Here is a 23,214-nt window from a genome sequence, read left to right on the forward strand (position 1 = left end):
TGCTGCAGATAGGAAGTTTAAAGATGAGATGGCCAAGAGAGGTTGTTCTTGTATTGATTGGTGCTTTTGAATTTCTGCCTGTATCTTTGACCAAGTGACTTCACCTGTCTGTGTCTCAGTTTCCCCATCTATAAAGGATGGAAAATTAGAGTCACTTATCTGCCACCCAAAGAATGGGAATAGATAAATGGGAAGCAAGTTTTAATTAGATAATGCTTGCAAAGGTCTTTCAAGCTTAAAAAATTATTATGCAAACTAAACGATAAGTAGTATTATAATTATTGTTAATTAACTTTCTATCACAGGTATGCTAGAAATACACTACCTGTACATTATTTCTGAGGGGGAACAGCAAGCAAAATGATTTCACTATTGCAAAGTGACTGAAAGGCATGGTAGATACTGCTTGCATGCTGATTAAAACCCCCACATTTTGGTCTCTTATTTTCTTTCCAATAATGAGCTTATTAGTTTCTAGGGAGCATGTGAGACTTTGAACATTTTTTGAAAGAGAACACAAATAAGGGAGTGAGGACGAGATGTTGCTAGGTTCTCTTTTTTCCTTCCTTCTTCCTTGCTTATTAATTTGGGCTTCATGCTGGTATGGTTGAGTGTTGTGATGAAAAAGGGGTGAGGAAGAAAAATGATCAGGCTGGTGAAGGAACAAGGAGGCGATAGAGTCTTGAAGTCACAACTTTAGGAGAGGGAGGCAAAGAGGAAAAATGCTACTTTTTATGTTTCTTTTGAAAAGATTCAGAGCCACTGCACGATATGATGGATTGTGAGGAGACCAGACTACACACAGTAAGAATACATGATCATTTACACTGCTTACACACAGGTCGTTTTTCTTTTTAATGCATGAGTGAAGAACATTGAAGCCTCAAAAAGCCACCTGTAAACTTCCTGTTACTAGCAGATAGTTTGCTATAGACTGAAAGAGATGTCAAGAAGGGATTCAAAAGCCTGGAAATAGCTGTTCTGGGTGGGTAGTTTGCTAGAGCAGCAGAGGTGCTCAGAACAAGAATGAAGTGTGCTAAGCAGTGCAGTGAGAGCACTGTGCGTTGATACCCTCAAGATCGTGCGATCCAAGCACTGTCAGGATAAGGACCATTGACTACCAGTGTAGCATCAAGGTCAGAGGTGTCTGGTGCTGCAAAACCTCTGAGTTAAGTGGCCATTTCAGACAGGACAGACGACGTTTTCGGCTGCACAATTACAGATTATAGAGTGAGAACCCTTTACTGGAGCATTAGGGACAAGTGGGAATGATGTGTGTGTAAGATATTTAGGCAGTATCTGCCTGCAAAGACCTGCTTCCTCCCACACTTCTAACTACAAATGTGAATTTGGAGGGAAGGATTCAGAAGGTCTTAGCACTTTGTGACAATTCTTTATGAATAAGGTCATCTAACCTACCAGCTGACACTGAATATTATAGAGGCTATGGAGATGAGTACTGTCATTATGCACTATGTCAGAAATGGTTCTTAATTATTGTCCGCTTCAAAATTAACAGGAACTAGATTAAATGGCATTGTTCTGACTTAAAAAATAATCAAAAGGTCTCAAATCCTGGATCCACTAAAATATATACATAATAGCTAAGTAGATGTTTCTATATTTGTGGGTTCGTTGCTTTTTTAAAAAAATTTTTTTGGTTTGAGTCTTTGTCCAATATTAAGGTGGCTTATTTGCAAAAGAAATGTTGAGGTGAAGGGTTCAGCTGAGAATAAAATCATAGGCTTTTCAGTTTGCCACTATGACTTGGTGTTCCCGTACTATCTATTGATCCAGTCAGTATCACTCACCCCACATGTTCCTAACTATTGAATTCAGGTGAAAACCCAGCAGCATTGTATTGTGTCTTCCTTATGAAAAAGAGCTGATTATTTTGGAGAATTTGACAAGAATAATTATCTTTTCTCTCCATCCCTTTCAATAAAAATGAACAGCAGCAAAATAAACTAGTATAGTAAATTTCAGGAGCTGAAATTGCATCTTTTGGTTGCCTCTTCTATTTTGCATTTTAATGCAACATTGATGATAACATTTGTCAAAGAAACCTCACAGTCCTTCAGAATCAGAAGGTTCGGCAACAGCATAATTGGTGCAATGTGGGAAAAATATTGTTTGAAATGTACTTATGGATGCAATTTGCTGTGAGGCTTCTCCCTAAAGTGCAAGAATTTTCTCTTCATCTCTGCTGAAAGAAAACTTTCTTACTCAGTCTGAAGTCATCTTTTTATCAGAGTAAGTCTCCTGCAAGAGATCTGGTCCTGGAACTAGATTGAGAAGTTATCTGTAAGTTTTTTGTAGTTTTAACGACAGGAGTGTCAAGGGCCTGAGTGCACTAGTAGACTTGGATGATCCTGACCAGCCTCCAACCACACCCTCTACCCAGGAGCTCCAGTTGAGCTCTGTCCTGGCCACTCAGTCCCTGTCTGACCTCTGCTGCAGTGGGGCTCCAGCTCAGTCACTGCTGTGCCTGCGCTTTGCTATCAACTCTGCTGATCTGGATCCCGACCACGGATTGACCTCCTGGCTTGACCCAGATGTGCCTCAGCACCACAGAGTTGTCTGATGACCTGAATGTGTGGTTGACCCTGTGGTTGAACCTGTCTGCCATCCCTGGGCAGGCCCTGCTCAGGTACTGTGGGAGGGGACACTGGCTGGGGAGGCCCCTGCCCTGCTGGCTTCCATAGCAAGCTTAGCTCCCCACCTTTTAGTTCCTTGCTGCTTCCTGACAAGGAGAGGTTCAAGTCTTCAAAAAGGGGAGATCCAGAAGAGGATTTTTTGGGTAGCTCACAACCTACAAGTCTGTACGAGGTTGCTTCTCCTCTGTGTGCAGTCTCTACTCAAACCCACTTCCCTCCTCTTCCTATTCAGCAAAGAGCCTTTGATGATATTTGAAATATTTTGATGTATGTCCTATTTATTTTTTGTTTGTTTGTTTGTTATTCCTGGAATATCCCTTTTCTTCCTGTGGTGGAACTGACTGGTTGCTTTGAGGTTATTAATATTTTCTAAATCTCCAGACTTTCACAGAATATTTTCACATGGCATTGTTCAGGGCTGTGAATAGGTACCTGCATCTCTGAGCAAGACAATTTGGATGTCAGAAGCAATACAGCAGTGTTAGCTGAATGCATTAGTTTAAATATGTCTGGACTGTGCTGTATGAGCTATTATCAGCTGGCTTCTTTCTTATTTGCACCTTCACAAAATGAACAAAATGGTTATTTTTCTGTGAGAGTTGTCCCATCCATCAGCAGCATGTGACTAGCTGGGACTGCCTGTGCCACACGCAGTTCTGCTTTTTAACTCCCTGCTGGTCTTGGTGTGATTCCCGAGATGCCCTGGAATGTGCTGTCGCACCTCAGTCAGTGTACTTACCATCATGATCCTGTTTGTATCTCTGTCCAGTGGAGCCATGGTTTCTCTAACCTTTCTTCTTTCATATAACCTGTAGGTGCATTGCTGTGTTGCTGGATGTTGTTTACCACCGTGTTATATTTTTTGTACCTGATCATTGCTGGGATCGGTTTGATTGTACTTACCTGGGGACTTCCCAGTTTTGGTACAATGACTGGTTCAGTTTGGAGACCACCTACATCATGACATGAAAGCTCATGCAGGGTGAACGCTACTCTGAATGCTTAGTTCTCTCATGGCTGCTCCAAATGTGCATCTAGAAGTGAAAACCGTCTACTTCCCCCCTCTTTCTCTTCTTCCAGAAACCACTATCGCTGCAGTGCAGCTGCAGGAGGAGGTATGAGAGGAAAATTCTACTACACGCTCACCTTCAGCATCAAGTTCCCTCATAAAGATGATGTCTGCTACCTGGCCTACCATTACCCCTATACATACTCTACAATGATGGTAATACTAATATGTCCACCTAGATAAGCTAGTGAGACTGAGAGGTTGGAGATGCTTGGGTTATGTGTAAACTGAGATAAATAGAGGACTGTTTTCACAGGCAGTTAATGATCATGATGGTGTCGTTGCCTTGTTTGCAACTGCAGCCCTGCCAGCTCTGAAGCCCAGAATGCTATAGGAGAAATTTCTGTATGGGATAAGCTGGGGTACAAACCATTTGTACTTATGCCAGTCGTAACACAAACCAAAGATGTCTCCATTTGCTTAGGGCTGCAGGATCCTCCTCCTGAAGGGGTGGGAAGCAGGGCTAATGGCAACTTGAAAGTGAAAGCTGCCCTCTCCTCCTTCTGACAGAAGGCAACAGCTCAGTGCTCAAAGCTGCACCCCGCAATATCATAGTGCTGTACCTCATCTGAATGCTTTCTGTGCTGGTTGGAGTGTCTGTAGGCATCTGTGACACCCCCACCAGTGCTGTCAGTACAGAAACTAAAAGAATACAAGTCCAATGTATAAATTGTATTACTGAGTTGTACCAAGTTTGCTTCCTGGGGGAGGATTTTTCTTCTGCAACCTTCTCTGGCCAGGGATGGATAGTAAGGGAATTTTTAGTAAACACATACAGTGTGTTTTCTCTATGATTGATGTAGGAGAGGCCAAGGTCTGAAAGGAAAGTAGAATAAGAGAAGGGAAATGAATAGTTCTGGAAGTAGCTTTGTTGTGTCGTTAAAGATGAGAAAGATGTTACTGAAAATGAAGACACAGTTCCAGTAGATACGTTTCCCTTCCTTTTTCCCTCAGTTTCCATTGTCAACCCTTTTGCTTCTGGGCAATAGATGCCTGTGTGGGCTGGTGAAGTTTGGGCTTGCTCTATTTTTTATAATGGTATCAATTTGACATTACAAGATATGAAAGACAAAGCTTTCAAAGGAGACAATATCCTCTCCCGCTTACCAGCCATGCCGCTCGGCATGCCAGCATAGTTAGGCTTAGATTAATTCCCATTCAAACAAGAGTCTCTTGTCAACTGCTTTGCATCCTATTATAGATGTTCAAAGAAACTGCTTCCAGTATCTGGGAGAGGGCCAGTCAAGCCTTCACAGTCCAAAATATGCCTGCCAGCTCACTTCTCATTAGGCTTATGGGTACCAGTTACTCTTCAAAATCAAAGACGAAGAGTATGCTCCAGTAGTGGGGTTTGACCTATAGCCTGGAAGGCATGTATATACTGCAGTCTGCAGGAGAAAAGACAAATGTAATACTGAAGAACTGGGTGGACTTATTCACCACCATACTTTATTACAGAAATGCAGTGCCTCATCATTATTTTACTGTTATTGATTTCTCTCTTCTTCTGGCACTAGAGACTTGGAGAGTTTGTATGCTGTGGGAATCCCTGAATATCTCACCTGCTTATGTATGAATAGAATAGAGATGAAAAAGATGTTATTCCTAGACCTGCATGGTCAAGTTCTAAATATTTCACTGCCTCTTCAAATAAAATGCTTATTGAAGTTAGTGGGAATTTTGCCCCAGGAAAAGTTTAAATGAACTCAGACTCAATAAGGACCATAAAGTTTGGTAAATGGGAATTATGGATGGAAAAGATTGATAGATTGTCATGTCCAATCTTGGCTTTTAGCCAAAGCAGAATTTTTGCCTCTAATAATTCTAAAAGGCTTCTTTGCTTGGACTAATTTAAAATGTCAAGTGATGCAATTTACACATTTCCATGTTACTTTAATTTCCACAGTAAATAAACCAAATCAGGTTTGTGCACCAGTAGATTTGATTTTAAAGCATTTGTCCACTGGTGAAGTATGTTGGTTTTACATATCAGTAATAAATTAAAAGTGATTACGAACCCAAGGGCTCAATTAAATACACAGTGCTTTGGGGAAGAAGATAAACTTGTATATGAAGTTATTAATTTGAAAATGTTTTAAAATATCATATATATTTTATAGTTAGAGGCTTATTTACAGGAAATACTCATAGCAGAATCCTATTTGAACTGGATGCACTCTGCAGTTCATTACTTTTTGTCCATTAGTAATTACATTTATTTTGTGAACAGTAATTTATCTATTTTTACATCACAGTGTTAATTATTTGGATATCTAGTTGAAATCTTTGTGGCAGCTATACCCAATTAAGTTTCACTGGGTAGCAGGAACATAAGTAAATGATTATATTGAGTTCTCTGTATCTATGCAAGATCATTAGATGCATCTAATAATTGAATTTACTTTATAGAGCAGTATGTTAATTGTTTTATGACACAGATGACTGTAAATTTCAGTTCTGTGTTTGCATTTAAATGGATGCTGAGAAAGCAGTCTGAAAGACAGTGAGCTCCCAGGTTTGAGGAACAAGACTGTCTTGTTCCATAAATGTTGGTTAAAATTTAGCCCTCACTTGTAAAGGCAAAAGGTTACCATGGAAGTGTTGTTCAGTGAATTCCTGTGTTTTAGTTAAAGTACTGTTAGGACGAGTACGCAGACTATACCATACCATACCTATTTCTACTATTCGAGAGACAACCGGTGTTCCACACCACTTAGCAAGACCCTGCGATGGGATTACTTACACTAATCTTGCCACTTGCAATTCCAATGTAAACAGAGAGAACTGCACGTCATCTGGTGTGTGGGTGACAAGCGGCTATGTGTCTAATGAGGCGATCAGAATTTGTTCCAAAAAGTCACTTTTAAAGCTGTCAATTCTTTCTCTCAAATTTCTCCAGAAACTGTTGGATTTAAGAATTTGAAACTGCCATAAACTTTGCAGGGGGTGGGGGCCAAAAATTTCCTTTTTAAATAACTTCTTGGAAAGATGCTCTTCAAATTTTCCACCACGGATTGTGCAAAATATGGTTTCGATGTAAACTTTTTGGCTGCCTTGGGTGTGGAGTTGTTTCTGAGTTTCACTGGCATGTGCTTGACAGCTAACCAGTCAGTTCCATAAAGGCTCAAAACCGGTGAGTTTTCTCATGTTTCTGCACAGTTCCTATTAAAATATAAGGAGTAGGCAGTTCTTCTTTGGACTTCATGTATGCATAGAAATTTCTTTATGCTAATAAGAAATGCACCTAGGAACTGTCCAGATAGTTTGGGTTGGATGGAACTTTTAAAGCTCATCTAATCCAACCTTCCCTACCATGAGCAGGGACGTCTTCAACTAGACCATGACATACGGGTAAATAGTCCTGTGCAGCTTCAGTGAACTAGGCTGTATTCTGAATGGCTTGTGCATATTTGTGGGATAAAAAAGATGGTGATATTAACTGGCAGAAGAGAGAAGCTGAGAAGTTAGCAAGAGGTGAAATTAGTACCGATAATAACACACAGCTAGTGGAATAAAATCAGATTTTACAGACCATGAACTCATTTATAAATCTGTTTCCTTGCTTCTTTCTCAGTCTCATCTTGATATCTTGGAACAAAATAGGAACCCCAAGAAGGTTTACTGGAGGCAGCAGACACTCTGCCAGACGCTAGGAGGAAATCTATGCCCATTGCTCACAATCACTGCTATGCCAGAATCTAAAAAAGGAGATGACTTGGAGCAATTCTGTAAGTAGCCAAATGAAGCATTAAAAAAGATGCTGGCAAATTGTAGTCGTGTCAGCAGTGGCAATGACAACCTGTTTTGTGAATATGTTGATTTTCTTGACTTTCTCATTTTGGAAAAATAATTCTAAATGTGGGGAAGAGCCAATTGCAATGCTTTTCTAAAATTACAGATTTAAATGGAGGAGGAAGGAAAACTGACACCATTTTTTGCTTCAAATTTTTCTTTAATGATCTAAAACAATTATAAAGTTCAATATCAAATATCTCCAACAGCAAGAAACTCTGTTCAAATAACCAGTTCAACAAGAATTTTTTTATTTTTTTTTTTTTCCCTGTGTTGATGTTCCATATTGAAATTATTTGTCTTTTGAGGTCTCAAACTTTGGGAAAACTAAAAAAGTACAAGACCAGTGTTTCCCAGCTGTGGACGGCAATTGAATTGTTTTGGTGAAATTCCAGCTCCCCCAACATGCCTGGTAGATCAACCTAGACACAATATAGTTTCTTGCATTCTGTCTGAGTCCTAATGGATGGTGTACTATCTAATGGTAAATATTACAACTGCCGTATTATATCTAGAGGTCATTATTTTTCATTGTTAAAGTCAAATATTTAGATCTTCAGTGGCCTTGATTAAGATTAAGATTTGCAAGTTTCTGTCATCAACAGCAAGTGATAAGAAGATTCTGGTTAGCATCATGTTGGGTTAACTTTGATTTGAGAGCCCAAATGACTAACTACTTATATGTAGGTTGACTTTTTTTCTTGAGCCAGTAACAAGGCATAAACTGATATTTTTATCTCTGCTCTTCACACATCTATAACACAGGTTGAGAACTTTGAGGGCGTGCGCAAGTTTAAATTGTCTCAAGATCTTTTCGGATGTTAAGCAAATATATATCATTATCTCACAGAGATATTAGTCTAGAAGTATCCATAGGGATTCTGTGACATGAACCACGTTTCTCACTGCAGAAATCTTTCAGGTGATACGTGAGTAGGGCTCTTCACAATGTCCATGCTACATGCATAACTAAAAGGAAGCTCAAATATCAGAGTTGGTGAAAATTACTGCTATCTTTCCCAATTCAGGTTTAGAGCACGGTGACTGCAGTTATGCTGACAGTACAGTGTAATCATCCTGAGCTCATAATTTTTAATTATAATAATTTTATTATAAATTGAGCATTTACCCTGAATTAGCAAATTTAGACATTTGGACAACCTAGAACATGCTTTTGTAGGTTGAAATCTTAAAGCAAAATTGCCAAGTACAGGCTATTCATAAGGTGCGTGCACATGCACAGCTTTAATGGTGGAAACTGGAGGCAGTGTCTGCGAGAAAAATGGATTATTGGTGTTGCTATTACTAGTATTATTTACACTACAGTAGCACATACAACACATGATTAGGGCGTTTGGCTGTGGTGGGTTCTGTCCACCATGCTTGACATGAAGAGATAATTCCTGGCCTTAAGTACTTTTGTTCCATGATAATGATGACCTAGAACAGAAAACCAGCGGGTGGGAGTTGTGGTGAGGGAAGTTGTTATATAAAGAAGCCTCTGGCACGCTGCAGATGATCAACTGGTTAGATGTTAGCTGTTGACAGCAATTTTTAAACCTCGTGGTCTTAATAGGGCAACTGAAAGAAAGAAAGTGGGAATATTTTGTTTGAAGATTGGAGCCATCCAGAAGAGATGTGCAGTGAACAAATTTTTCTACTCAAGTGAGTAATTTCCAATGAAGGTACAAAGCCAAAGATAAACTAATGTTTGGATGTATCAAAGGACTTGGAGTCAGTCAGTCACATGATGAGTGCATGTGGCTAAACACTGAATTTAAGCGTCTTTGGCTTTGAAAGGACTTTCTGAAAGGCATGTTTTGTCATAGGAAAGCAAAAGAACAATTTTAACATCACCAGCATTTCTGTAAAACAGAGTTCTTGCTTTCTGACCAACCCCACAACATGCCCAGGGCTGCAGTCAAGCAGATACATCAGGATTAAAAAATCTGGAAGAAAATCACAGACCTGTAGCAATGGAACTAAAGCAGGAATAGTTAAGAATGTTTTCACCTTTGGCACCAGAGACAAGAGGGAAACGTAACTGCATATGCTAATAATATGTTAGACTTTATGCTTATCTACAGTCCTTGGGGCTAGCCCTGAACTGAAACTTTACTGTGCCAGGTGTGGTACAGCATGGGAGAACAGATGGCCTCTGTGTGTTCAGGACTTGCAGCCTGTATGCAAGACAACTCAGAGTCACACAGATGCTGAAATGAGGACCACGAGGAAACGACAACACAGGACTGACCAGTGCAGTAACACCCCAAGAGTCACATGCTTTTAGGGAGTATCGTGAACTGGAATTGTTTAGTCTGGAGAAGAGGAGGCTGAGATCTCATCACCCTCTACAGCTACCTGAAAGGAGGGTGCAGAGAGCTGGGTTTGAGCCTCTTTAGCCTAGTAGAAACCGACAGGACAAGAGGGAGTGGCCTCAAGTTGCGCCAGGGAAAGTTCAGACTAGATATTAGGAAGCATTTCTTTCCAGAAGGGGTTGTGAGGCATTGGAATGTGCTGCCCAGGGAGGTGGTGGAGTCCCCATCCCTGGAGGGGTTCAAGAGTAGAGTCGATTTAGAGCTTAAGGATATGCTGTGGGTGGGAACTGTGCTAGGCAAACGGTTGGACTAGATGATCTCCAAGGTCCTTTCCAACCTAGATGATTCTGTGATATAAATGTGAAAATGTTAGGAGGCATTGTCATTTTCTGGAACACTCTATTCTCAGCTTGTATCAGAATGCATCTTGCAGTGTTAAAAGAGAGTCTGGCAGGTTTTCAAAGGTCATTAACCTGTCTGTGAAGACAAGGCTTGGCTTACTTATTCAGCACAGATTTTCTGAAAAATTCATCGAGGATCTATGAACAATTTGGACAAATACTTGTTTCAAATGCTTCAGGCTGTTGTAATATTCAGCATCCGGGTTCAAATCCCAATTATATAGCTGAAGTCCTCTTTATTTTCGAAAGATAAATCCCCTGTAAATTCAGTGGGAGCTTGTAGTTCTGACTGAAATGCCTTAAAATCATGGGCCACTAAAGAACTCTTCCTCCGAGGCTTTGCAATGCAGTAAGATTCAGGACTTCCTAGATCCATCCATGAACCGACTGAATTGAATCAAAACACAACATGTAGGAAACCCAGTTGTCTGAACTGAAATAGAAATTGTTTGGGGGAAAGACAGTGTCAAGGCAAGGCAACACAGTTTCTTTCAAGATTCCAAGACTGTAAAAGTAAACACCAATACGCTTAGGTGATAAAAATATTTGTTGTTTTATCAAGTGGAAGAACAGCAAGACAGCACACCATGTTTTATGCTGTGGGGATGCCTCTAGGCAAATCTGAAAAATCACGTATGGGCTTATTTGTTTAAGCAGCTTGCATAATTCTGGCTTTTGGGGACGCACTTAGCCTAATTTGTGCTGTTTTGTGTGGCTTTGATCAGCAGTTACTTCTCAGTTTCCTCGTCTTTTATGACATGCCCTTCTCTCTGTGAAGTGGTTTGGCTGATGGAAGGACCTATTTGTCACTTTTTTTCAACACTAAAAACACAACTCAAAAGCAACAACTTAGAGCTAAATATGAAGGGAGCAAAGGGTGGAGGTTTTCTCAGTAATAAGTCCCATTTCTTTGTACAGTCTCCATGCATACATATTTCAGCTTGAGAAGTGATGTGGAGCTTCAGCACCGAGGAACTTGGCACATGGGTAATGAATAAAAATTGATAGCCCTCGTTTTTTCCTTCTGGTTCTGCCCAATTCTTAGTTTTCATAAACTATAGTAATTTTGTTTTCCTATCAAATTTGTTATTTCTCCTTTGTACATCTGTTAATCTGTACCTTGAGAGATTCTTTTCAGTAACACCAGTGGCACAGGTAAAACACAAAGCTCACTAGGACTTTGTAGCTGTTGCACGTGATTGTACTTAAATACTCATCTCTCTCTGGTAGGGACACGTAAGGAATAGGAAACATCACTGATGAAGAGGCATTGGGTGGGTGAGGAGTGTTGGAGGACAGTGTGATCAGCCCAGTTAGGAGTGCAGTGGGAAGGAGTTATTGTGGTACTGGAGGTGCTGATAGTGTGGGAACAGCCTTGGGACAATGAGGGCATGGCATCCTCTGTCAGCTGTGCTTTATTTTCCTTGGCTAAGTCTTTTGGATTGGTCTTGTCAGGCTTTTGATTAATGTGGCCCTAGGATGGTTAAATTTGTCTGAGTTAAATTTATTAACGTGAGCCTTGTTAATAGGAAGCACAAGCCGTGCACCCTCGCAGGCGCTGCACATTCACCGCATACTGAAGGGAAGAAAAATGGGCTGCTGTTTTCCGGCACTATGCCTTGTTTATGTGAGGCTTTGATATTCACTTTAGGCTCCTTTCTCCTTCCTCTCTTTCTATCTCCCCTTTATGTGATGGTGGTGTACTGGATAATTTTTATTAAATGTCCACTTCTGACACTGATATGAAGAAAGGGAGAGGTGAGCTAGGAACTCTTTTGCTCCCTGTGCTTTGCATCTCAGTCATGCAACAGCTCTGTAACAAAGAGCACAACTTCCATTCACGCTTGGTCAATGTCTGCGTGTGCCTGAAGACTGCAACAGAAAGTCTGAAGAGTGGACAGTGGTCCCTGCTGACCACTGCAGCTCCATAGATTTGTACAAATAGAAACTCCGAGGGTCCCTTGGTTTTTTTGTTTTTTTTTTTCTCTTATTTTAAACTTGCCTGTCTTGCCATCATATGAAGACTGAGCATTCAATGGGTAGGGATGTCTTTGCTACTCATTCTAACTGCAATAGCCCCCCATAGTCTTGTGAAGCCATTAGTTTCCCATTCTGACTGTGTGTGGGAAGCACCAATGATGAGACAAAGTGACTTATGAGGAGACAAAGTCTCCTCTGTTATCTATCTTTACCATGGTCCTCTTTTCCTTCTCCTTATTCTTTCTCACGAAGAATTAGACTGCAGATTTGATCTTCCATATTATACACAGCTTTTCCTCAGAAGACTGTAGCTCTTAGAATTATTTAAACATCCAGCCCACCCCCCCCACCCCCCTCCAAAAAAAAAACCCCAAAACAAAACCCAACCCAAAACCTGACAGTTCTCTGTAAGCTTGCAGGTGTGGTGAACCTACAGACCCCACCTGCCTTGGATATTGAATCATGACATGTAAGCCCTTGAAAAGTAAAAAAGTTGTGGAGTGGAAAGGAAAGAATAGTTGGGCAGGCATTTACTCTTTGGTGACTTTGTTCCTGGCTATGTTAGGTCTAGCCTTAGACGTTGCCTGATGAGAGTTAAGGGGACTTTCAAAGGGAGAGCAATTCCCAGTGTGTCTCAGAGCATTCTCAAATGCAGAAACAGTGAGAATGATAAAGCTTCCGATCTTGGTGCCAACTCACTGCTTGATGAAGTGAATAGGTGCTCGAGAGCTCTGACTTTCTTGGGTTTGCCACACATAGCCCAGTGAAGGCAGTGTTAACAGCATGCATGTGTACTCAGTAATAGTTTGCCAACCTTTAATTCAGTGTTATGCTTGCAAATGTGCAGTATGTCCTGGCAGACAGCTGACTAGACACTCACTGCAAGCCACAGGATACTTTTGTGAGTGGTAGAGCAAACGGACAGATTAACTCTTCAAAGAAGTGTAAGTAAAAGATCTAAACGCTCGTATACAGGAGGTGATAAAATTGCCTTCTAGTTAAAAAAGTAGAGGATGCTGATATGTTCCTAATATTAAGAGAGTGATGGAATTAAAACCACCAAATGCAAACGGACCGAGCAGAGGACAGTTGACAGTGTGCTGTTTTGAGCTTGCCTTATGGGTGTTTCTCAGGAGGTGATTCCTGGCTGTGCACTGAGCTGGGGTGGGTTAGCTCTCACCTTTAGGTAGAGAAGGGATGTAGGGGAGGACACGACACCTCCGAAGGGATGTAGAGGAGGTGCCATTCTGGTCTGTGCTAATAGAGAGCAAGTACTGCAACAGTCCTAAAGGAATTCCTTGCAGGAATGAAGGTTTCGATGGGTCTAGGGTGGTACAGCAGTGTACCACTTCAGCTGATGACTGCCAGCATTGCCGCCTTCTCAGCTGAAAGGCGTGAGCATCATATATTGCCATGGGGGTTAATCCTACCCTCTGAGAACGGTGTCGCTCTGCACATTGGGTGGGACAGTCATTGTCTATGGTATCACAAAGAAAGTAATTGCACAGCTCTCTTCATGGCTGGTTGTATTGTCGTGATTCCCATTAATAACACAGATTGTGCAGTGCGTTAGGAGTATTTCCCCAGCTGACACACCTGATGAGTGTCCTTTTAGCAGGGTGTAGTATAATAGAGCTGAATTGTGGGGTTTAAGTTAAACCTAAATGTCCCAGCTAATTAGCAGCAGTGCTGAGGGAAATTAAATAAAATATGACACTAGCATATGGATTTACATCTGTAATAGCTGTCACTTTGAGTTGCTCTTCTGTCATTACATGTCTTTATGCAAGGCTGGGGAAACCATTATGAATATTATCATTAAGAGGTAATGACACCTGGCTATCTTAAATGTAGTCTTCTGGGGAGTTGAAACACATTTTTTGTCTCAGTCTAAACATGTGTCTAAAGATGGAAAGAGTAACATTTTTGGGATAGGTATGGCAGGATGCTTGTGCCCTTTGGATCTGCAGATGCTCCTTGAACTAGAATGAGGGATGAAGTGAGACTAATGAGTGGTGTTTACTTGGTCTCATTTTAAGCCTGCAGAATCAAAAAGACACAGTTGCTGAGAGAAATATTCTAACATTTCTCAGTTTGCTTATATAAGCTATTTAGATGGTTGTTTTGCAACTTTGATCTTTTCTCAGAGAGAAACAAGTCCTTTACCTTTAAATATAATTACAGCAAAGAGCAGTTCCTGCACAAAGAACAGCAGAGGATGTGAATTGCGGAGACCACTTATGCCGGATACTGGGAAATAATGATCATGTGGAAAATGTACACAGTTTAATTAAGCACATTGATTAAATCAATATGATTCAAACAGCTTAGTGCTCCAATCAGCTTAATCTCATTAAATGTAATTCAGGCCTCGATAATTGATTAATAATGCATTATAGTTTATGAATTATTGACTCCAAGTTATTATAACTGTGCCCGCTCCCTGCGTGGCAACCGGTGTTGCATGTTAATTGTGAAAAGCTCAAGCTCTCTTCTCTTGAATAAGTTTTTCAAAGCTGGAGATGACATATCTCCTAGTGAAACAGGGATCAAATTAGATCAACGCCTTATTGGAGTTAGTCCGCCCCAGAGGAAAATGCACTCTTTAAAGGAAACTCTCATCTAATAATGTTGAAATAGGGAGGTAGAATGACCTGCTTTGATTGGTAATGATCTTTCAAGCAGCCAGAAGAACTGCCTGTAGCGATTCAGCTGGAGTGCTAACCTGGCATTGTGCTGGTTGGAAGCCGTTCACAACAGCAAGCGCATCTGTTGTTCTCCTAGTGTCATTGTGTGCTGTACTTCCTCCAGCACACATGCACACAGTATAGCCAGTGCTGCTGAACCCTTAGGTCACATTTGTATGCCAAATACAGAGCAGTCCAGTTCCCCATATTTGTCTAGATGCTGCGTGGTTTCTGTGAAAAGGACCAAGAGGCTTTTATAATGGCATTTCTACACTCCTGGTGTGATACAAGAAGAAAGAACTGTTGCTACTACTGATGGAAAGTCTCGGGAGAGAAACCAAGAACAGGAGAAAGCCTCCACTCCTCAGGTGGCCCCCCTATTAGACTGCATTTCCACTGAATATGAACAGAGGATGATGTCTCAAATAGATTGTTTTTCTAGCTACCTAGGTACTTAACGTGGTCCAAATTGCAATCTTATGCAGAAAGAGTCCACTAGCATTACGTTTTCTTAAAATATTCCATTTACAGAACCTGCTCTTCTTTTTCCTTTCATCTCTTCTCTCTCTCTACTGCTTATTTGTGATTATAGTTAAAAGTGAACAAATTTTAGCGCATACAGAAATTGAATGAGATGATGATTATAGCGGACTGTGGAAAAAACCCATTATTTTTCTTTATTCTTGCATCTGCAGTAGTGAGTTTTGTATCCCTATATTCCCCTGAATTGAAGATTTGCTCCTAATTTGCAGGGGTGACAGGCAGAGGTGCTAGTTCCTCTCTTGCTTTGTACCAAACACTTTGTTTTTGGTGACAGGAAGAGTCAGCTGCTGTGAAAACTGTGATCCTGTTTTAATGGAGTAGTGAAGAAAGGCTGAATAAAATTGTCACATATTCTGCAGTGCTAAATAATTACAGAATTGAGAATACAATTTTTTTTTTCTTTTTTCCTGCTTGAATAGGCAGTTTATCAAGCATCTGAAACCAAACCAATGATCTCCAGATATACAATGCTGATGGTGCGTGCTCTAAATTTCTCAAGGTTGTCTTTCAATTTCAAACGTCTCTTCTCTCTCTGATCTCCCAGTCTCAACAATGTAACATCCCATTGCAAAAAAAGAGCAGAGAGATTCCTGCAAAACTAAGTTGCTGTTTGAGTCTCCAGTCTACTGCCATAAAGGTGGAAGCTGGTTGAATGGAACATGAAATTTGTGAGACAGGCACATGGCTGTCTGCAGACTGAGGCCAGTATTTTTCATGATGTATCAACTCCTCTTTGAGTCCCAGCATTTGGTGGAACTGACTCAGCCAGCACAGCTTTGACACTACGGTCAGCCTTCTGTGAGTTTGGCAAAAGGCGTATTAATATATTGAATCCAATTAGTCAAGGCAGCAAGTAATGCACGGAAAACACTGAACAGGGATGCTAAAAATGTGCCTTGAAGCATAAGCAACCACAGTGTTTTTTGCAAAGGGAGAAAGTAAATGTTAGGGTAATCTCTCTTTCTCTCCCACCTTTTAGCTTATGCAGCATGCCAGCAGAGCAGCCCTCTGAAGCGAGATAACTTGTACTGCAATGGCTGCTCTTCATTCGTCTGTAGTTTTCTGCTTTTTTTTTTTTTTTTTTTAAAAATAACCTTCTTTCTGAAATTTGGAGATTTGTTCTAAGACCCCCCTCTCTTGGCGTATAGCGCTACAGAATTTTCTGCTGTTTCTTTGGCACTTGATCTGTTACCTTTCCTTCTTTGAACTATAACGGTCTTACCATTGTCCCAAGAGACTCTTAACCTTTGCACTACAGCATTTTCTGGAACGTAAATTAGCAGTGTCTTCTTGATTGGTGTGAACTTGGGCTGGAACATCAGGAGTGCTTAGCACTGGCTATGCTCCAGTCTTCCAGAATATCAGTGTCTTTTCTGATACACTAATGAATTAAACATCTTGAAACTCTAAATCAGAACATACCTTAATCATAATTATTTTCATTTGTGATCGGTTTGTCAAGTGCCTCAGAAGTGCCTTCTCACAGGAGCATGGTGCTACTTGTATTTTTGTTATAAGGCACTGAAAATTATGAATGAAACTGAAAACAGTTTGGTCGTATGTATTTCTGATATTGCTTTGGAAATTTATAGCCAGCTGCTTGGAACACACCTGTCTCACAACACCCCAGTGCCCCAGTCTCATTCAGTGGAGGTACAAGCTTCTGTAGGAGTGATAAGTTACCCAAAATCTTGCCTTAAAAAAGGGGAAAAAAAACCCCTCATCATCTCTCCCTTAGGTGGAAACAATTTGGGAAAAACCTGCAGATGCTGTGCTTCCAATGGCCAATCTGTATCTGTAGAGGTATTGAAATACAGCCCAGTGGAGCCCCCAGGCAGCTTTTATTCCCTCAAATGGTGAACAGGCATTGAACTGCTACTTGGTTTCTGTTATCAACTTCAAATCAAGGCATAAACCCCCTCCTTGTATTTCAGTGAGCTGCACACTTTCCATGCCCAGCTATAAATTCCAGTCACACACGGTCCTGTGGGGCATACTCTAAAAGGTCAATGTGGTACTGTATAAATTAGCCAGAGAAGCATTTGAATTGAGTTAAATCTGTTTTCAATGTGACAGAGATGGGCTCTGTGAAGGAGGACATAATTTTAGGGTCAGACTGACCGCGGAAACTGAATATCGTTATGAGCAATATGCTTACTAAGGGATAAAGAATTAATGCTTGTGCCTCAAGGTAAAAGCAGAGGTCAGGAAAGGGTTTCTTCCAGCTGGTCACAATATTGCCCCATTGGTCATGTGTCTTACTGCACAGGTTATTGTTTTTCACAAATTACAAGGTCTGGAGCACCTGCTGATGCAGGGTATAAAGTGGTTTGGCCTGAAGGTAGTTGGGTTTGCCCCTCAACACCTGTGTTACATCAGTTACTTCTGGTTAGTAGAGCTGATGTTGTGGCAGTTTGTGGCTCACCCTTGCTCCTTGAATAAAAGGCCAGTAAGAAGGTCCCTGCAGCACCTGGGTTAGAAATGTGCAGTAAGGTAAGAAATTGGAGTTTTGCAACAGTAGAGGTGTTGCTTGTGTGTGATTTTTTTTTTTTTCCCTTTTAGTCTTTCTTGTCTTCTCTGCCCTATCTACTCTCTGTAAGGCAAAGAGGAAGTACTCCTCTAAGAAGAGGAGATGAGCTGCTGGGCTGTGCTGTGACCAGTTGTTTTCCTTTCTGTTTGGTCCTACCTCCTCACTGATAACTATTGGACAAGCTGTGGTCGGGGCATAAGGGGCAGGACAGCTGGCAGGTTGGCCTTGTGAGAGAGTAATCTGTAGCTGGAAAGCTCACAGGGCATAGCACGTGTACCAGCTGCTGTCAGGCCTAAACAATTGCACTTTCCATCATAGAGAGCAGTTTTTGTCTCTGCTTCAATAATTTTTTCCTTTCTGGAACAGAAAGTCTGTGTTCATACACAGATTGAGTTAGATACACATTGCTTTCTGCTGCCTGACCATCTCATGGCAACAAACTTTTTTTTGACTTTGTACAGGATAGTAAGATTGGTCAGAGTGGGCAAAAAGTGGGCTCTGCCACTCTTCTAGCAAACCATTGCTTCCAGTTTGGGGACAGTTTAGGGGAAGATGGTTAAGTCTTGGGCTAATTGTATTAAAGAATTGCTAGGCTGTGATGGAAATCAGAGTGTGTTCTGCTAACAGGGAAACCTGCTAATCTTAAGTGTTTTTTCATGATCCTGTGAATTTTGCAGTTCTCACTCTAACAATAGGTTTCTGCCTATGCACAGGCAAACCCTTCTTCAATACACAGAGCTAATAGACTTGGGAAAACAGTGTGGGTGGCTTTTCCACGTTGTTTTCACCTTTATCCTTCTAAATTGTGAAGTTTCTTGGTGCTTTTAAATCTTGGCTGACTGGTTTGGAGAGACTGTCTATTGTAGCTCCCTTTAAAATAGAAAAGTCATTCACCTGATACCTCAAGGCTTTGAAAACTTTCTGGAAAACAACGATCCAATTTCTGGATTTAATGTTCCAAGCTACACATTTTTGTCTGATAAAGGCTGACCTAGCTAGTCATGTATTACAAATGATCAGAGTTGTTTGGATTGTATGGAACAGCTTTACTGCGTGTTTGCCAGAGCTGCAAGCAGATAGTTTGTTCAGCTATTCTGCCCACATCCATGTGAGGGGGGTCTACACTCATGTGAAACACAGCAAATGGTATTTCTTTGTGCTGATCCTAATACTAATCTACCCGAGAGCATTAATGAGTGAAGAGGCATTTTTGCTATACGCTGTGCATTTGGGTTTTTCCTGGTTTTCCATCTGAAATTCTGAACACCTGCTATTTCTAATTCCCACCCGTAAACTGATTTTGCTGGAAGGGTCTAGGCAGATTTCTGCCTGACCTGTTTAACTGGGTTTAATTTCTCTGATTGGTGAAGAGGATCCATGGCTATGTGACTGATGCAGCCAATCTACCAGTACAGCAATACTAGTAGTTTGCAGACAACGCAGGCTGATGCTTCTTGTTGCTTATAACTGACAGATTCTAGAAACAAGTATTTGTGATTAATGGGCTGCAATTATACAGCAATACTAAAATGAAATAGGACTAAAAATACCCCATAATGATTTTTAAAAAATGCTGTTCTGTTAATGAGAGGATTTGTCCATCTCTACATCAAAGAGAGACTTGTTAGCTCTCTGAGCTTGCCCACCTGTTTCTAATGCAGAAATAGAAATTGCTAATAAACAAGCGGAGACAGCTGCTATGTTCAGACTGCAAATGTGCTGATAAGATCAACTAGTTGACAAGTGACATGGTAGATACTGCAAAGTGTGCCAGTGATCACAGAGAGCTAAACTTGGACTTCTGTATCATTTCAGGGCATTTATTACGTGGCTGTTGATATCGGTTTCTAGCTAGAAAAATAAGGTGTATCAAGCCTCTTTCATTTTAGGTCATTTTGGGTTTTCTCTGATTTCCCCTGCTTCATTTTGATATATGATTTTGCACAATTAGGTAGCAGGAGGAACAGTACTAGTCAGTTATCTCTTCAGGCCTTCTGAATAAAGGGGTGAGGGGAGGAGGAGGAGATGCATTTTGAAGTTACCAGCTGCTCATTATATCTGTAAACAGGCCTCCTAATGAATTACTTTGCTAGTTTTGTCAGGACAGTTTTTCTGAAGGCATGTGGCACCTTAGAGAAGCTCCATGCCTATTTTCTCTGCTCCATCTCAACTTTATGTTAATAACTTTGCATAATCAAATCAGGCCCCAGAACCAACAGGACTTGTTCCAGATCTTAACTGTTTCCCAAAGAAGGCATTTTTTTCAGTAACACTCAGAAAATGATATCTATCAAATCACCAGCGCATTTAGAATTTAATTTACTCTATCAATTGCAATTGTCGTGCTACTTAGCTGTGGGAAGAAAAATGTAATTTTCCTTGCCTCTTTGTAATTCTTTTTACAAGCCTTTTCTCTCTTTTTTTTTTTTTTTTTTTTTTTTTTTTTTTAGTTTAACGAACTGTTTTGAAGATTTTTCTGGCTTAGCCTGGATGCAGCTTTTGTGTCTTTGAGAGAGTGGAGGTTAAATAAAATAGGCTGAAATTTTGATTCAAACATGATGGGGCAGAGGTGATAAGTATGAGTGAATGAAGAAGTCAGAAGAGGGATGGAGGTATGTCTTGACCCACAGATAAGGAAGGACTTGTGGATGACTTGGGGTAAACATTAGAAGATATTATGGAGTTTTCTTCTGAGATTCCCAAATGTTCTAGACTTCTCTATTTTTCACTTTTCAAGAAAACCAGACACCAACAAAACCATCCCATTTCCTTTCCTCATTCTTCCCTCACCTCTTAATATTAATCTTTCATTTTTTTTCCCCAAGTCTGAAAGCATGGTGTAATGGTGATGGATGCAGGAATGCACTCTGCAAATGCATGTGTATGTGCTAGTTTTAAGGGTGAGTGGGTTTCAGAATGAAAATGGCAGCTGTGTAGTAGCATCATGGTACAGGACAATTAACAGAGGGGCCTCTACTGATGATGTTTAAGTGCAGGATTCAGTTCATTTTCATGGCTAATTAAAAGAGGGAGTGCTTTGAAGTAATGGATTATGTAGAAATTCACTTTTTTGGTGAACGTGGATGGCACAAGATATTTCATGACGGGTTTGGGAAATGAATGTCGAACTTCTGACTCTGTGACTGATTTGTATTTTATCTTTGGGCAACTTACTTCATTTTTCTGTAAATCCTTGCTTAACTTGGAACATGCTTGAAACATGTAATATTCAGTATTTCAAGAAGTATTTCAAGAGAAGATGAGCAAAGTGGAATTTATTATCGTTGGAATCAGAGTGACTTTGACAAGTCTCCCAAAGGACATTTAGGTCGCATTATGAGCACCTAACAGAAGACTGTAACCAGTGATTGAAGTGGAGATGAAGAAAAGAAGTAGATGGGTAAGAGGGCAGGAAGTCCCTATATTCCTTGTGGGTCAGGCTGTACCTGCCGGAAATAAAAATGCAGGAAGGCTTTTATTGTTAAAATGAGGCTGTAGTGGATAATTCAGCAGAAACTATCTGTGACTTGATTTATCCTTTGTGCTTGCTGTGCTGGAGGGATTTCTGTAAAATTATGTTGTCTTATTTTTTTGTAGTGCTCCCTACCCCTGTAGCCTGGTGTAAAAGGTTCAGCCAGGGATAAGGTCGTTCCTTTCCCTTCCTGACCAGCAGTGGACAGGGTAGGCTCTAACAAGATTACTGTCTCAGCTGCTTTGTCACTTCATAGTGTTGCAGGTCACTCTAACACAGCTGGGGAATTTGTATTGTGGCAGAGTAGGAAAGTGCATTTAGTAGAGCGGGCGTTGAAGGCCATTCTTGAAACGCACTCCTGTAAATCCTGGCCTCTGGCAGCCCAAGCTGTTTAGTTATGTTTTATGAATCAGGTCATATCGTGTCTGTCCCAGCTTCCAGATGCCAAACTCCTTCTGTGACAGTTTTGTCAAATATTTTGAAAGGGCACAAAAATAACAGCTAGAGGGTCACCATGAGGCACAGTTTAACACATGAGAATTGTTCTTCACAAAGAGCATCTGGCCAGAGGCAAAAGAATAAGCAATAGACAGATGAAGGACTATGGGGTCTTGGTGACTGTGGTGCACTCATTATCCCTATTCTCCCTGTGTTTAGCACTTACTAAAAGTAAATGAACAATAAAAATGTAGTGACACGCTTATAGTCTGTGCTGACACAGGTGATGGGCCTTCAAGCTATGCAGAAATGTCTGTAGATAGACTTGAAGCAATGCTTCTGCTCAGAAGTGATGACTCGCTCCTTAATCACACGCTTTTAGTCAGAATGCTCCCAGGACCCACCTTCTAGCTTACCAAAGGTCTTTCCCACCAGTTGGGATATCACTTGCAATGCAGATATCATGACCTCATTTGTCAGCCTATCAAGATGTAACTTGAAATTAGGCTGAGCCCAGATAAAATAATTTCTGTTTGCACAAAGGGTAGTGCTGGTGAGATGTTCCCTGTGAGGAGATCTAACTGGCTTCAACTGAAATTTAATAGACAGAAATCATAGAATGGTTTGGGTTGGCAAGGACCTTAAAGATCACCTAGTTTCAACCCCCTGCCCTGGGCAGGGACACCTTCCACTAGCCCAGGTTGCCCAAAGTCCCGTCCAACCTGGCCTTGAACCCTGCCAGGGAGGGGGCAGCCACAGCTTCTCTGGGCAACCTGGGCCAGGGCCTCACCACCCTCACAGTAAAGAATTTCTTCTTTAGATCTAATCTAAATCTACCCTCTCTCAGTTTAAAACCATTACCCCTTGTCCTATCCTGACACCCCCTGATAGACTCCCTCTCCATCTTTCCTGTAGCCCCTTTAAGCACTGGGAGGCCACTGTAAGGTCTCCCCAGAGCCTTCTCTTTTCCAGGCTGAACACCCCCAACTCTCTCAGCCTGTCCTCACAGGGGAGGGGCTCCAGCCCCCCGAGCATCTTCGTGGCATCCTCTAGACCTGTTTGAGCAGGTCCATGTCCTTCTGCTGGGAGCTGGACCCAGCACTGCAAGGTGGGGGTCTCACAAGAGCGGAGCAGAGGGGGAGAATCACCTCCCTTGACCCGCTGGCCACATAAATCAAATCAAATAAATCAAAGCATGTAAGCTGTAAAATGAATTTAGATTACAAATGGGCAGTGAGACTGAATAGCTGGTTTCTTCATCCACGAAGGAAGCACACTAAATAATACAGAAAACAAAAATAAGGAGATCTTTTGATTTTGAGAGTTG

The 23,214-nt window shown here is 41.1% G+C and overlaps 1 protein-coding gene across 1 annotated transcript in view; it reads left to right on the forward strand.

The window, feature by feature from the left end:
• AGBL1 (ATP/GTP binding protein like 1) overlaps positions 1-23,214 on the forward strand; it is a 289,236-nt gene that overhangs the window by 81,503 nt on the left and 184,519 nt on the right. The window contains exons 16-17 of the mRNA XM_026856071.1: positions 3,738-3,882; positions 7,301-7,454. Coding sequence (XP_026711872.1) covers positions 3,738-3,882; positions 7,301-7,454 — 299 coding nt within the window. The remainder of the gene's footprint in view (positions 1-3,737; positions 3,883-7,300; positions 7,455-23,214) is intronic.

Source organism: Athene cunicularia, assembly GCF_003259725.1.
Source record: "Athene cunicularia isolate RWA chromosome 10 unlocalized genomic scaffold, athCun1 chr10_part1, whole genome shotgun sequence".
Taxonomy (NCBI): Eukaryota; Metazoa; Chordata; class Aves; order Strigiformes; family Strigidae; genus Athene; species Athene cunicularia.